Source organism: Oncorhynchus nerka, linkage group LG23 (assembly GCF_034236695.1).
Source record: "Oncorhynchus nerka isolate Pitt River linkage group LG23, Oner_Uvic_2.0, whole genome shotgun sequence".
Classification (NCBI taxonomy): Eukaryota; Metazoa; Chordata; class Actinopteri; order Salmoniformes; family Salmonidae; genus Oncorhynchus; species Oncorhynchus nerka.
This window is the reverse complement of record NC_088418.1, coordinates 54,868,610-54,884,279: the sequence shown is the minus strand read 5'-3', so window position 1 is coordinate 54,884,279 and position 15,670 is coordinate 54,868,610. Positions and strand designations below refer to the sequence as shown.

The 15,670-nt window shown below is 43.4% G+C and overlaps 3 protein-coding genes across 3 annotated transcripts; 2 read left to right on the top strand and 1 right to left on the bottom strand.

Moving 5' to 3' along the window:
• Positions 1–3,962: 3,962 nt before the first annotated feature.
• LOC115107078 (small nuclear ribonucleoprotein F) lies at positions 3,963–5,769 on the top strand. The gene is made up of 4 exons (XM_029630449.2): positions 3,963–4,085; positions 4,386–4,511; positions 4,922–4,986; positions 5,461–5,769. Exons 1-4 carry the CDS (start codon positions 4,083–4,085, stop codon positions 5,525–5,527), a joined length of 261 nt encoding a protein of 86 aa, XP_029486309.1. The 5' UTR covers positions 3,963–4,082; the 3' UTR covers positions 5,528–5,769.
• A 79-nt stretch (positions 5,770–5,848) lies between these two features.
• Positions 5,849–11,033, top strand: LOC115107077 (probable imidazolonepropionase). Its single transcript, XM_029630447.2, has 2 exons — positions 5,849–7,928; positions 8,091–11,033. The coding sequence occupies exons 1-2, from the start codon at positions 7,632–7,634 to the stop codon at positions 8,253–8,255; spliced, it is 462 nt and encodes a 153-aa protein (XP_029486307.2). The 5' UTR covers positions 5,849–7,631; the 3' UTR covers positions 8,256–11,033.
• LOC115107076 (tetraspanin-9) lies at positions 10,630–15,662 on the bottom strand. The gene is made up of 9 exons (XM_029630446.2): positions 15,441–15,662; positions 14,812–14,860; positions 13,578–13,657; positions 13,228–13,419; positions 13,064–13,138; positions 12,848–12,949; positions 12,061–12,192; positions 11,266–11,349; positions 10,630–11,184 (listed from the first exon to the last, which is right to left on the bottom strand). Exons 3-9 carry the CDS (start codon positions 13,638–13,640, stop codon positions 11,113–11,115), a joined length of 720 nt encoding a protein of 239 aa, XP_029486306.1. The 5' UTR covers positions 13,641–13,657; positions 14,812–14,860; positions 15,441–15,662; the 3' UTR covers positions 10,630–11,112.
• Between the last annotated feature and the right edge of the window lie 8 nt (positions 15,663–15,670).

Sequence of the window (15,670 nt, the reverse complement as noted above, 5' to 3'; positions counted from 1 at the left end):
TCTTTAAAGGAACATTCCTGGTCGTCAGGATCCAGTTAGTGTCAGGTCAGAGCTGGCACGCTGTGGTCATCCAAACCTCTCCAATCCACAGACACTTATCCAGATAAAAAAAAAAATACGGTAAAGTTGATTGACACTTCGTTTAAACAAAACAAAGGAACACAGAATAACAAAACCCAGGGTCCAGAATTATTGAGGCTCGTGAGCTGAACAGGATCCAAATAGGTAATAATTGCCCCCTTTTAGAAAGGAGACTCTAACCGCGTTTCCAACCAACCTTTTTAGGCGAATAAAGTAGGCCTATATGTCCGATAAAAAAATGACAACAAACCTGATGGAAACAGCTAATTTTTGTCGGTAAAATATAAGGTTGGATATTTTTGTGTAGGTAAATGTATTATGCGAGAATTAAGGTGGAAACGCGTTTATGCCCAAATATTGATATAACTATCATATCGAAGTAAACTTGGAGTCACGGAATGACATGTTTATGTCATCCTACTACGACTCGGTAAAACATACAGTTTATTAGGCTACAGATGAAATAAATGAGGAAGAACTTCACAGGGTGGTGAAAGTGCAATGTGGTGAGCTTGATGCTGCTTTCCAATAAATATCCAGGATCTTATTCTGGTGATTTGATGAATCCATGCTTGGCTGCCGTTTGACAAATTAAAACAATCTCCCTTTTGGCCATTATAATCTTATCATGTAGACTGTACCCACAACTGTATCTGCGAGCTGGTGGAGGGAGCGCACGTGCCTATACCAGAGTGGGCACATTCGCTATTTAACACGTTTTGTGACATCAGTAGAGTTGAAAATACAATGGAAACCCATTTAACTTTAAAAATGTTCATCTGTACATGTGAATTTAAACGCAACAGTTATTTGTATGTGCACTATGTCATCACACACAGACTTAGCACAAGTCAATTGGATGAAAACACATCAAATGCGCATATTTTATTTATGCATATTTTTGAATATTCACAAAATAATATGTTATCAATTGGATGGAAACCTAGCCAGCGACTCACTTTAAACTAAAGTAACTGCCCAGTGTTTCCAGATTTCTATGAAATATGACCTATAATAACTTACAATATGAGTGAAATAGTTTTCCTTACACGATTTTTTATTAATTATGCTAAAAAGCAGCTTTTCTGTGTTGGAATGGTGTGGGCATACCCAAAAAACAGAATGGTGTGTGTGCACTGGGCATTGTAAATATTCACGGAAGTAGACCATTGAATGGCCAACTCATCCTCCTCTAGAAGAGGATAGGCCAGCTCATCCTCCTCAGGGAGATGACATCATGTTATATGAGGAAATAGCAAGCATTTTTTAAACATCTGTTTAAAATACAAATTTGAGGTTGGGATTTTGAAGGGTTTTTTCTCCAATTTATGCTTTGGCCACAAATATGAGTGTAGGATGAGTCAAAGCGATTAATATTAACTTTAAAATTGAGATTTTCACTGGGCACTTACTTTAAAATTGTGGAGTTTGAGGGCCTCCTGAGTGACACAATGGTCTAAGGCACTGCATCGCAGTGCTAGAGATGTCACTACAGACCTGGCTTCAGTCCCAGGCTGTATCACAACCGGCCGTGATCGGGAGTCCCATAGGGCGGCGCACAATTGGCCCAGCGTCGCCCGGGTTAGGGGAGGGTTTGGCCGGGCAGGCTTTACTTGGCTCATCGTGCTCTAGCGACTCCTTGTGGTGGGCTGGGCGCCTGCAGGCTGACTTGTTCATCAGTAGAATTGTGTTTCCTCCAACACATTGGTGTGACTGGCTTCCTGGTTAAGCGGGTGTGTGTTATGAAGCGAGGTTTAGTGGGTCATGTTTCGGAGGAAGCATGACTGGATCTTTGCCTCCCAAGCCTGTTGGGGAGTTGCAGCGATGAGACATGATCGAAATTGGGGAGAAAAGGGGGTAAAATACAACAACAAAAGAGTTTGGTCACTTGGCTAAATGTACTTCTGCATGGGCTATGTTGACAATATGCTACTGATGGCCTATCCCAACAAAATCCCAGCTAATTGGAGTGGAATGCAAACCAATTGAGATTTATTAACTGATCCATATTACACAGTACCAATATATTAATGAACTACCCTGCCCTATGCAGAGAAGATTGTACCAGGGGTTGGCCTTTAAATTCCTAGATGAATTTTTAATAGCCTACCAAAGTCTTGTTTCCGTTTCCAAAGGACTCCTAAAGGGATACTTTGGAATTTTGGCAAAGAGTTCCCCAGAGTCAGACGAACTCGTGGATACCATTTTTAGGTCTCTGTGTCCATTATGAAGAAAGTAAGAGGATAGCTTTGCGAGCCAATGCTAACTTGCGTTAGTGCAATAACTGGAAGTCTATGGGTATCTGCAAGTTATCAACTTCCTTCAAACTGCACGCAGAGACATAGAAATGGTATCCACGAGTTCATCTGACTCTGATCTGACACTGATAGTGTAGTTGGTGACAGCACTGCTGGGGATATGGGGTTTGATTGTAGCATATTCTCTCTCTGCAGTAGGCTTCCAAATATTGTGAAATTTGAACGAAATCAATAACAAACCGTTTCTGTGTACATGCTGCCCTCGTGTGGTCAGTGCTGGTGATGAGCATTATACAGTAGTACAGTAAAGTCATGGAGCTGCATTGGTATTCAGGAATGATGTGGGGCTCTGACTCCCAATGCCCCCTCCCCTTCCTCCTTTAGCTCAGTGATCTCCTGCTCTAATTATTTGATAGGCCCTCAACCCGCCTCTTCTCTGCTGCTTTCCACTTCACCTCAATGAGCCCAGCATGGCTCCTCTCTATGGAGCACACCAGAGCCGACCTGCATACTGTCTAATATCTCTCATTCTCTGTTTTGCTGAAAGCTCTAGTTCTCCTGGATTATATCTTGCACTTCTGTTTCCATCTTCGCCATGAGTCTTCCTCCCTGCATATCTATTACACAGTAGACAATGGGACATGTCAGTGTTATCCTATGTCATGCATGCAGCAGCTCATGATGAGTGATAATTTATCTATCCTTTAGTTTTCCCATGATACATACCTAGGTGTATGTTTGTCCATACACACACACACACACACACACACCTGAACATGCTCACACAAACATATTAACATTGATGTAAGGACATCAGTATTTCAGAGGAATTTCCACTGAAACCATCCCTTGCTGTTGGAAGTATTATTCATGATCTCAAGTTCAAACTTGCCAAATGGTTTAGTAACAGTCGAACGCTTCAAGACAGAAAAATGAATGAGAGCATTCTCCAGACTGGCAGTGCATAAAGAGAGCTGCCAGATAGACCCAGATATGACAGTCTACCTCTATGCCATATGTTTTTCATGCAATTCCAGACTAAATGTATTCATAAAGAAACATTTTATTTGAAATGAAATACAGATTTAAAATCTTGTTTCAAATGTTTTAATTCAATCACAATTACCTTGGACACCAGTGGTTTCCATTGATGGTCACTCCTCCTGGGGCATGGCCGAAGACTGGGTTTTGTCTTGAAAACATCAATTTGTTTATTTGCTGCGTTACATAGAAATTAGTAAAGCTTTATCTAGGTAGATTACATCCATTGATAGCAAATAAGTCACATCATGGCCCAAAGATTTTGGGGAAGTGGACCGTGGTGCAATACTCAATACGATAACCACTATAACCGCCAGAGGGCGCCATTGCCCCATAGGTGTTCAGTTAACTTCACATGGGCAGTCTTTTGAATAAAATGCAACCATTTGAAGATGGACATGGATAAATATAACAGTTTACTGTCCTTTGTGTATCTATAACATTTCCGTTAAAATATCTGCCGCAATGAGCAATGAACATGAACATTTAAATCATGTCTCTTAATTTTTGCCACTCGGTACACTAGGTGGCGGTACATAAATAATTCGAGCTCTTTTTCTCAATCGATTAACCTTTGTTTTGGGTCAAAGTTGAAAGGCTCCAGCTTCCTGGTTTCGGCGGCAATGCGTACAAGTCTGGACGTTTTTGTGTCGAAAAGATAGTAAAGTACTAAGATATAAAAGCACCACATTTCGTACAGCAATGGTGAGTGTTGATATGGTTGCTTATAATAAAATTGCCCGGATCTGTTGAAAAGAGAAACGGATTAGCAGTTAATTTGGGTGCCTTTTTCCAGCAAGCTAACGTTATCCCATTCATTCATTGCATTTACAGTGAATGAGCAGCAAATAAAGTGATGTTGCAGATTGAAATCTAATATGCATTTCATTGCATGATGATAGACGTCTGTTCGTCCCTACAAATGGGTCTGAACGTTCTATTTTGTTCCATTAAATTATTAACCATAACAATTAGTCCCACCTTCCTGTTTCTGTGTGTCTGTAGAGTTTACCTCTGAACCCTAAACCCTTCCTGAATGGCCTGACAGGCAAGCCGGTGATGGTGAAGCTGAAGTGGGGGATGGAGTACAAGGGCTACCTAGTGTCTGTGGACAGCTACATGAACATGCAGGTGAGGGAACACACCTGGACACGGGTGCTTTTAGCAACGTGGGTGTATTTATATACGCTAGCGTTGCTTTCAATTGAATTTGGTTGCACAAAAACAGTACGTGGGAAGCCAGAAGTTAAAAGCAGTTCCATTTCAGCTTACAGTGCTGGTGGACAGGACGGTCATTATGACTGGGAATTTGAGACAAAGCATTGTGTTATTTAACAGACTTTCCAAACGTGGGTCTGTTGTAGACTCACTTCCTATCTGCTTATCTCATATCAAAATAAGTCTCCCACAAGTTATTAAATTTGTCCACGTATGCCGCAGGTACAAGACTTGTATTTTGCGCCGAACCTGGACAGTGTGTGTGGCTGGTGCAAATAAATGGCGACGTAAATTTGTCACGTTTTTGTCATTGGTTTCGACAGTTGGCGAACACAGAAGAGTATGTAGATGGAGCGTTGGCTGGTCACCTTGGAGAAGTACTTGTTAGGTAAATAAGAGCCCTCTTCTGGATTCTCTACAATGTTGCCTTCTGCCCCTTGTCCTTCACTCCTGAGGTGATCATGATCGGCAACAACTCCATTCATGAAATACCTACTTTTCTTAGAGCAGTGATCTGGGGTGTATTCATTAGTGTAGACTGTTTCAACAGAAAGCGTTTTTCAACGCTTCAGGCAGGTCCCACAAAGTCCCACTTTGGCTTGTTTGGTTTGTAGTAAATAATACCCAGTTCAAGAAAGGAAGTATTTGTTGAAATCGGATGTTTTCTGCAATAGAATTTAACTCCCATATTCTGAAATATTTGTTGAACTGCAAGTCAACCCTTTAATGAATACCAGTAGAAATGTATTCTCTCTGGACTTCTGTATCCAGCATACTTCTGGTGTGACTGATGCAGATGTTTGATAGTGGCTGTTTTCAGTGTAATTCTCTATGATCTAAAGTGCGTATTCTCTACCCACAGGTGCAATAATGTTTTATATATTAGAGGAGTGGAGGAAGAGGAGGAGGACGGAGAAATGAAAGAATGATGGCGAGGATGAGACTTGCAACTGAAGATCTGGATGACTGTTGTTTGAATCTTTGTTTTTTCATTTTCACTGTGTGGAAAATGGACTCTTGGTAAGAAAGTTAGCATTACATGTGTGGAACTTTCAAGAGCATTTTTTATTTTATTTTAATTTAATTTTTTATTTTTACTGTTTATGATCCAATATGTATTATCACTGTAGAATAAATGTAGAAAATGATGGTTATTGTACCCATTCCTAAACCTGCTGTCTGGTGGTATTATTACAGGTTTGTGAGGGAGGTGATTGATGTGGTGTAACAAACACTACACATTGAACAGAACTTGTCAAACATTGTACCATATTCCTCATTTCCAAAGCCCCTCCCGAACTTGCACATTGAACACCTGTTGTCCACATATGAACTTTTCCCCAAACCACTAGAAAGTGACAGAGGTGACTTACAAAAGTAATTCACATTTTTAAGCTTAATTTTGACTATTTCAAAATGTCTAACAAACTTTTGGTAAAGAATGCGAAACAGGTGGTTTTAAGTTGCAACAACGGTGAGAAGTTCCTGACGAAGGAAGGGATGTGGCTACTAGTTAATGTTTGTTACAATTTGGTTTGAACGAGTTGACTACAGATTGCCCTAACGTGCTGTGAAAGCAAAACTACATTTTGGCTAAACCAAATGTTATTCCACCGCAAACTATTGATTAAAAGAGCTGTGTATTGTTCGTGCAGCGACGGCCTGATAAAGGATATTGGACCAGCGAGCACCATTGATATCCAATATGCAGGGTGCTCGTTTGATGAAGTAATCGATGCAACTGGCATGTGTCATTCCAGGCAAGTATCTGTGCAATACACCACCCTGGACAATAGGGGGCGGTAGATCTAGGCGTGCACGAAGGTGTAAACATGGTTTGTGCTATCTGGGATCCTTAACCATAGCCCTTTCCCAATGCTAAACTTAACCCGTACCATTTTAAATGTACATTGCAATGGTGTGGGACGTCCCAAGGATCCCGGATAGCAAGGGCCATGTAAACATGCAACCTTGGCCACGTTTATTTGTCGAACGGTGCAGATAGAAATGCCATGAATAGGGCTGATGTTATTCCTTATTCTACATGTCACAGCATAGGAGGTGGGTGGCACATTAATTGGGGAGGACGGGCTCGTGGTAATGGCTGGAGTGGAATCAGTGGAATGGTATCAAATACATGGTTATGAGCCGTTCTCCCCTCTGCAGCCTCCTGTGTGTCAGAGAGCCATGTTTGGCCTACCTGGCATATTTTAATGTTGCAAAATGTTTGGTCCTGCCGAATGCTCCCCTGTTCTATTGAGACAAATATTTGAATCATTGGTTTGGTGTTCTATCATGTAGAGAATTAGGTTTTGTAGAAATACAGCCGTGCTCTGTGTATTATTACGTTTCAGGACTGGTTGCTGCACACACCCACCCCGTATGGGCTGGAGACAGGGTGCATGAATTTGCCGTGAAGATAAATATGACTTCCATAGGTCCTGTCCCCTCTTCCTCAACGGCTTGTAATGCGACTCACCTTTTAGAGTAAAAGTAAAGGTTTATATGGCATTTACACAAGCAGCCCAATTCTGATATTTTTCCCACAAATTGGTCTTTTGACCAATCGCATCAGATTATTTCACACGAGATCTGTTTTAAAGACCAAGTAGTGAAAAAAGATCAGAATTGGGCTGCCTGTCAAAATGCAGCCTAGGTAATGCTGTGTGTGGCGACAGTTGGCTGGTGCCACTTACATGGATGTGCACCGTGCCGGAGGAGAGATCCACTTCACAGTGGAACACACCCGGGCTGCTCTTGCCTCCACCCTGTACAAACATCGTTCTTTACTGCTAGGCAGGACACTAGTGATACGGGCCATAAACTTTTATTTCTCCCTTAAGGTGACCTGACCTCAACCCCCCCCCCTCCACCACTAATCCATGGCCCTCTCCCCTTATCAATGCCTGCCTTATGTAATCGCTTCCCTGCACTCAACACATTCCAAGCTTAGTTGCACCCACTATTTACCTTCCTCCTATATCCCTTAACTTCTGGTGTCGACCCTCTAAACCTCTGCACTCCCTCAGTGACATGAATAATTATATTTCCTATTCTCAGAACCCAACATGTCCATCTCACTTAACCATTCCTGCATTGTGTGTGTGTTTTCTCTCTGGTGGGGTAGAGCTCGACCTAGAGCTTGACCTGGAGGATGTGACAGATAATGGCATTGCTGCCATGGCGACAGCTAAGACCACCGCCGTCCTGCTCCCAACCACCGCTTGCATCCTGCGGTTACCCCAGCCGCGGGCCCGAGACATGCTGGAGGCTGGGGTCATTGTTGCCCTGAGGAGTGACTTCAACCCTAATGCCTACTGTTGCTCTATGGTGGGTACCAGAGGACGGGGAGAGGAGGAAAGTTAGGGGGGAAAGATGGAGGGGGCTGTGGGGGTAAGTTCAATGAGTTAGTGGGAGAAGAAGGTAAAAGCCTATTCCTCTATATAGCGATCCCTCTGTCATCATCTCTTTATCCCTCTCTGTCAATCCCAGCCGGTGGTGATGCACCTGGCGTGTGTCAACCTGAGGATGTCCATGCCCGAGTCTTTGGCCGCCCTCACCATCAACGCAGCCTACGTCCTGGGCCGCTCTCACGCGCACGGCTCCCTGGAGGTCAACAAACATGGCGACCTGCTGGTCCTCATCGCACCACGGTAAAGTTGCTGTCAATAAATGCTACTATATTGTAAGAGCTGGCTTCATTTACTGGTCAGACACCACAGTGTATGTTCCAGTGGACCGTTAACCTTCAGCAGCAGCTAGATGACTTATCTTGTAATTGTGGTGAGGACTGTGTATGGCGTTGTCATTGCTAAATGACTTAAATGTAATGTCTAAAATGCAGTAGCTGTGTGAATGGAACCGATTGGTTTGTGTGAGTGAGACTGCCTAAGGTTGTGTTGATTGTGTGAGTGAGACTACCTAAAGTTGTGTTGATTGTCTGTGTGTGGGTGACACGTTAGTGTAGACTGACAGTGTTGTGTTATCCAAAACCAATTTTGAGGTTGGAAGTCCATGTTGTTGTCCGGTGGTTGGGAGCATCTCATCTACCAGTTAGGAGGACACCAGGAACTGATCCGCTACGTTGTCATCAGGGGCAACGTCGTCTACAACAACGACAAAACCATGGACTTCCAACTCCAAAATTGGTTTTGGATAATTGTTCTTCCCCCAGACATAGTCTCACACGGCCCGTGGCCTTGTGGACATGGCTCACAGACAAGGATTTGTAAATAGACAAGTTAATATCAACCAGATATTCTATGTCTTGGTCAGTGGGTTATGTGGTAACATTTGAGTATGGGCTTTGAACCATTGGAGAAACAATCTCCAAATGACTGTGGAGTTGGGTAGGGTTCATATCCAGTAAGTGTTTGTTATAAAGAACACAATTAAATGTTTTTCTTATCATAAACAAGTCTCCATTCTTGAGCTGTCATTTTTTTGCCCTGTTTTAGGTTGGAGACCTTCTGACCCGTTCCTCTCATTCTTCAGCTCTACACCCCTCCCCTGTTTTAGGTTGGAGACCTTCTGACCCGTTCCTCTCATTCTTCAGCTCTACACCCCTCCCCTGTTTTAGGTTGGAGACCTTCTGACCCGTTCCTCTCATTCTTCAGCTCTACACCCCTCCCCTGTTTTAGGTTGGAGACCTTCTGACCCGTTCCTCTCATTCTTCAGCTCTACACCCCTCCCCTGTTTTAGGTTGGAGACCTTCTGACCCGTTCCTCTCATTCTTCAGCTCTACACCCCTCCCCTTCATGTTTCATTGCTGAGGTTGCAAGAGAGTTAGTAAAACAAACACAGGCGAGTTGAGTGAATCATTAGTGAGGAAGCTCAGCCTGTAGAACTTGGTACTATCTGCCAGCTCAACTGATCAGGCATACCAGTAGTGTTGCAAGGGGACTGTGCTCAGTATGATCCAGTAGTGTTGCAAGGGGACTGTGCTCAGTATGATCCAGTAGTGTTGCAAGGGGACTGTGCTCAGTATGATCCAGTATTGTTGCACCAACCATCTTTGTGTGGCAACCACTCCCCTTGACTCACAGTCCCAATGGGCAACAATGAGCCAGCACCAGGGTTTGAACCTACAACCCTGTGCTTATGGGATAAGATCCTTACACCAGAGCCACCGACTTCTTCACAGTCCCCTCTGTATGTTTGGCATGGGTAATTGTTTGAAACGTACATAAAAGCACAAGATATGAGGTTTGGACACATAACCTCTAGGTAGGACAAGCTCGCGGAGTGGAACTGACCTTCCACAGATTTGCATTATTTTCCAGATAATGCAGAGCCACTAGTTGATTATCCCTTTTATTAAACCAGGGCTATCATTTGACACATTTGCTGCTTCAACATCCACTGAAGTTGCTTACAAGTTTACTAGATACAGTTTCTAGATGACGATAGTTCATTCCTGTAACAGTTTCTAGATGACGATAGTTCACTCCTGTAACAGTTTCTAGATGACGATAGTTCACTCCTGTAACAGTTTCTAGATGACGATAGTTCACTCCTGTAACAGTTTCTAGATGACGATAGTTCACTCCTGTAAGTTTCTAGATGACGATGATAGTTCACTCCTGTAACAGTTTCTAGATGACGATGATAGTTCACTCCTGTAACAGTTTCTAGATGACGATGATAGTTCACTCCTGTAACAGTTTCTAGATGACGATGATAGTTCACTCCTGTAACAGTTTCTAGATGACGATGATAGTTCACTCCTGTAACAGTTTCTAGATGACGATGATAGTTCACTCCTGTAACAGTTTCTAGATGACGATGATAGTTCACTCCTGTAACAGTTTCTAGATGACGATGATAGTTCACTCCTGTAACAGTTTCTAGATGACGATGATAGTTCACTCCTGTAACAGTTTCTAGATGACGATGATAGTTCACTCCTGTAACAGTTTCTAGATGACGATGATAGTTCACTCCTGTAACAGTTTCTAGATGACAGTTCAGTACTAGATGATGCTTTAGTAAACAGAATTGGAATTTGTACTGAAGGAAAGATTGCCAGCACTTTGACAGAATAAGCTTAACTTTTATTGAACACATCTCAGTAACTGGTTTTACAATAATGCATCCATACAATATAACTAATCCGTTTAAGGATTTCTAAGGCATGAGCAACTAAACCTCTGTCCCTCTACTCTTTTTTTGTGTTCAAGCCATTCATTCTATTCTGGATGACCGAGGGATAACCCTACACCCACATACACACAATCCACCCCCCCTTCCTCACCCACCCTTAGTCCCACCATAACTGAACTAGGGCTGGGATTCAATCAGAATGCGATTCAATCCCGGCCAAGAACATTATAATGATAAAGATGATCCTCAAAAAAACATAAAAATGGCCTTTGTGCACAAAATGATACATGGGTGTGTGAATATAAACACTCAAATAAAAGTCGTTTTGTGGCATGTGTGTGTGCAAGTTTGTGCCTTTTTAGAGTATAATTTTGTATAAAAGTAATGGGCCTCAAACTCGTGTGTGTGTGTTCTAAGCTTCGTACTTCTTCCCGGATCGGTGGATCTGCTGGTACAAAGTCATGGAGAAGGCCATACCCAGGAGCTGCAGACAGGAAGTCACATCAATCACACTGCAACAACATCATTATACACACACACACACACACACACACACACCCCTTACCTGTATGACCAGAACACACATGGCTATGGTTCCCAGCAGGTGTTTATTGTCATCCAGCCACTCCTCCACCTTCTCATAGCAACCCTGACAAGAGAGGAACATACAATCTTGAGAAGTGAAAAAGGACACTCCTACACAGGAATACACACACACTCCCTGGTGGGAGGGAGAAGATCAGACACACACTCCCTGGTGGGAGGGAGAAGATCAGACACACACTCCCTGTTGGGAGGGAGAAGATCAGACACACACTCCCTGGTGGGAGGGAGAAGATCAGACACACCCTCCCTGGTGGGAGGGAGAAGATCAGACACACACTCCCTGGTGGGAGGGAGAAGATCAGACACACACTCCTGGTGGGAGGGAGAAGATCAGACACACACTCCCTGGTGGGAGGGAGAAGATCAGACACACCCTCCCTGGTGGGAGGGAGAAGATCAGACACACCCTCCCTGGTGGGAGGGAGAAGATCAGACACACCCTCCCTGGTGGGAGGGAGAAAATCAGACACACACTCCCTGGTGGGAGGGAGAAGATCAGACACACACTCCCTGGTGGGAGGGAGAAGATCAGACACACACTCCCTGGTGGGAGGGAGAAGATCAGACACACACTCCCTGGTGGGAGGGAGAAGATCAGACACACACTCCCTGGTGGGAGGGAGAAGATCAGACACACACTCCCTGGTGGGAGGGAGAAGATCAGACACACACTCCCTGGTGGGAGGGAGAAGATCAGACACACCCTCCCTGGTGGGAGGGAGAAGTTCAGACATTTTTAAACAAACAAACTGACCCGTGTCCAGAACTGGTTGGTGGCATTGCGCCCACAGTCCTGGTAGATATCCTGACAGCAGTGGTCAGGAACCACCTTCTCCTGCAGGGCAGTGTGCCAGTCTGTGTACCCATTCACCCCACAACAATGCCACTGACAGGGAGAGAGAGGAGACAGGGTTATATATTGCACCTCTCCCTTGTGGAATGCTATGCTATTAGTGTGGCGTTGCATGGTAGATCATTAGTAGTTAGGTACCGTACCTCTGTCTGTATGGTGTCCCAGGCGTTATATGGTAGATCATTAGTAGTTAGGTACTGTACCTCTGTCTGTAATGGTGTTCCAGGCATTGTATGGTAGATCATTAGTAGTTAGGTACCGTACCTCTGTCTGTAATGGTGTTCCAGGCATTGTATGGTAGATCATTAGTAGTTAGGTACTGTACCTCTGTCTGTATGGTGTTCCAGGCTTGTATAGTAGATCATTAGTAGTTAGGTACCGTACCTCTGTCTGTAATGGTGTTCCAGGCGTTATATGATAGATCATTAGTAGTTAGGTACCGTACCTCTGTCTGTATGGTGTTCCAGGCGTTATATGGTAGATCATTAGTAGTTAGGTACCGTACCTCTGTCTGTAATGGTGTTCCAGGCATTGTATGGTAGATCATTAGTAGTTAGGTACCGTACCTCTGTCTGTAATGGTGTTCCAGGCATTGTATGGTAGATCATTAGTAGTTAGGTACCGTACCTCTGTCTGTAATGGTGTTCCAGGCATTGTATGGTAGATCATTAGTAGTTAGGTACCGTACCTCTGTCTGTATGGTGTTCCAGGCGTTGCGGAGGCCAGCGTTGTTGTTGGTGCTGTACAGAGCAAGTCCCTCTTGCAGGTCCTGTCTGGCGTTATCACTCACCTGCACACACAGTGGATCATGAGAAATGTAGGCAGAGGCACTATGGGTACAGGAACCATAGGAGGAAGGATAACATGGGGTTGAATTGACAGGAGGCTTCTATGGGAGTCTTACATTGTCTGTGTATACGAAGAACAGGATGAGAAGGATCAGCTCCGCCAACAGAATAACCAACAACGTGATGAAAAACTACAGGGAAGAAGAGAGAGGGGCAGGTGAGGTTACCAATGTGCCAAGCAATGTAGTGTGGTGCATCGTGGGTTGTGTAGTTCACTCACACTCAGCAGCAGACACTTGTTCTCCTTGATGGCACCCAGGCAACCCAGGAAGCCTGTAACCATGATGACAGCACCCAGGGTGATGATGAGGTTGGCAGCAGAGATGGAAGGGAAGGATGGTGATAGGGTGGCAAAGCTGCCCTGAGACACAGACAACCACACCCCCACACCCAACAAACCACAGCCCCCCAACTGAGAGGCAGAATAAAATATAAATACATGATTATTGTCATTACGCTAATCATTATTATACCTTTAGTATACTATGATTTAATAATAAAATATAATGCAGAATCAGAAGATCAATTCGTTTGAAAATCTTTATGTGTATAGTGAGTTTGTTCACCCACCCAGAAGAGCAGGTTGAAGAGGAACAACATGTATTTGACGCAGCAGAGGCAGCCGCGAGCCATGGTGAAGCTGTGACAATCTGCAAATAAAACGGCAGTGTTTATTATGCAAAACTTTTGTTAAGAATTTGTACGTTTCTCCCTTGCAAACGACTACAAGTCAAATGTGACTGAATATCTCGATGACTTCAAACATTGTTCGAACTGGTTTCCTTTTAGTCGTTACAACGGAGTGTATTTCCATAGGTACTAGTAAATAGTAATACTGCACTCACCTCACTTGCGAAACTATTGTAATTCCTCAAGAAACCACCAGTGCAGCGGTAACAAAGTAAACTAATCAAAACGCAGGTATAGAAGGGTTGGTTGTTTAGCAACAAAATAAACGCTTACACAACTATAGGGCAAAACCCGCGGGTTTGGCTTTACATTACTGACAACATGTAAACTGTATTTCGAATTCAATGTTTATTAAAAACAGAAATACATGTGCACAATGAGCAATTGTCTATCAAATACATTGTTAAAGTTGTTGGTTAGCTTGCAAATTTGGGCCATAGCATTGACATGAAATCTGTCAAAACAAGACATGGTATCAAGAAAATGAGCCACTTACGATTCCCTACATGGCACTTCTCATTCTGGCGAGCAATCTGGTCATCCAGAACCACAAGACGCTGACTTCTGCCCCCATAGAATCATGCACATTGTTTTCGTGACATGTCCAGCTAACCCATCTATTAAAATGTCAAGGGTTTTTTGCTAAAAAAAAATCTGGTTGATCTTTTGAGAGATTACAACAGACTACGGACTACATTTCCCCAGGTGAATATACATAAAGATGAGTAGCTCCTATCCATCTGATTCACATGTACCAGTGAAAATATACTCCGCTGTAAATTCCTCAGCGGAACCACGAGGGCAGAGTTTGCTCAAGATTGAACGTGACTGGAGTCCTATGGACAAAAGCAACGTTTTCATAATTATGTAGGCTATCCAGTTCACTCCTGATATAGAAGTGTTTGGGAACGTCGTATATACGAGCACAATGCCAAAACCTCCCGGTAGCCCCGCAGAAATAACAGAAAATGCATTTGAAAAACTAAAGAACACACCGAACAATGTTTTGATTTAGTCACTTATTTCACGGGAAAGGGCTGCCCTCTTGGGGTCGTGTTGAGGCATGACAATTGATACTATTTGAACATGTAAACTGTTCTCGTAATAATTTTACCACTTAGACAAGGAATTAGATGGTGCCGTCGAGCCTTCAGCGGAGGGACCTGTAAGACAAAGCACACACAACTATTTCATGTAGGCCTACTGTTGTTCTATGTAGTAGAAACTTAGTTATGTTCTTCTGGAAATTATTTACCGAGCCAATAACAGTGTGGTGGGCTCTGACACACACACACACACAGAGAGAGAGAGAGAGAAATCTACCATCACTTTTAGGCCAAATACAGAATAATACATCAGATTGCACTCCCTCTTCATCTTTTTTTCTACATCGCCACCACAGGAAGTGACATTTGGTGAGGATCGAGAAAGAAACATTGTTGCTCGCTCTAGGATGTGTTATGTTACTGTTTGAATCTGATAGTGTTATGATGTAACTTCTGTTAAAAGAAAATGTCAACATTGTTTAGCAGCCAGGTCCAATGGTTTTGGCCACACTTCTGATTTAATTAGTTAACGTTGTAAACATAACTTTGGTCGTGCGTAAATCTTTACAAGCATATATTCTCATCAACATTTTAGAACATTACACAGACTGGATATATACCCAGACTACTGGGATGATTTTAGACTTGTCCTAAACACCATGGCCGAAGTATCCAGACCAAAGAGATGATTCCGTACCGTAACTGTGCCAGCTCGAGTTCAGCTCATCCTCATTTCAACCATCTCCTGACTACTGCGACCGACCTCTATCCGGTTTTCCAGCGTAGAATTCGCGATAATGCAGAAGTTAACAAATCCGATTGTATTCTTTGTGTGGGCTATATTTAAACTTTCCTGCTGTCGTCGATGAATCGCAGGCGGAGTATTTTCTCTCAGAAGGGCGGAAACTGGTCTGGAGGCGTGACTGT

Excerpts from the sequence above, each read along its gene's own strand:
- LOC115107078 (XM_029630449.2), top strand. Across the intron at positions 4,512-4,921 it reads ACAGCTACATGAACATGCAG|TTGGCGAACACAGAAGAGTA; the intron begins GTGAGGGAACAC and ends TGGTTTCGACAG. Across the intron at positions 4,987-5,460 it reads CTTGGAGAAGTACTTGTTAG|GTGCAATAATGTTTTATATA; the intron begins GTAAATAAGAGC and ends CTCTACCCACAG.
- LOC115107077 (XM_029630447.2), top strand. The coding sequence starts at position 7,632 with ATGAATAATTATATTTCCTATTCTCAGAACCCAACATGTCCATCTCAC. Across the intron at positions 7,929-8,090 it reads ATGCCTACTGTTGCTCTATG|CCGGTGGTGATGCACCTGGC; the intron begins GTGGGTACCAGA and ends TGTCAATCCCAG.
- LOC115107076 (XM_029630446.2), bottom strand. The coding sequence starts at position 13,640 with ATGGCTCGCGGCTGCCTCTGCTGCGTCAAATACATGTTGTTCCTCTTC. Across the intron at positions 12,950-13,063 it reads TCTTCGTATACACAGACAAT|GTGAGTGATAACGCCAGACA; the intron begins GTAAGACTCCCA and ends CTGTGTGTGCAG. Across the intron at positions 12,193-12,847 it reads GGAACACCATACAGACAGAG|TGGCATTGTTGTGGGGTGAA; the intron begins GTACGGTACCTA and ends TCTCCCTGTCAG.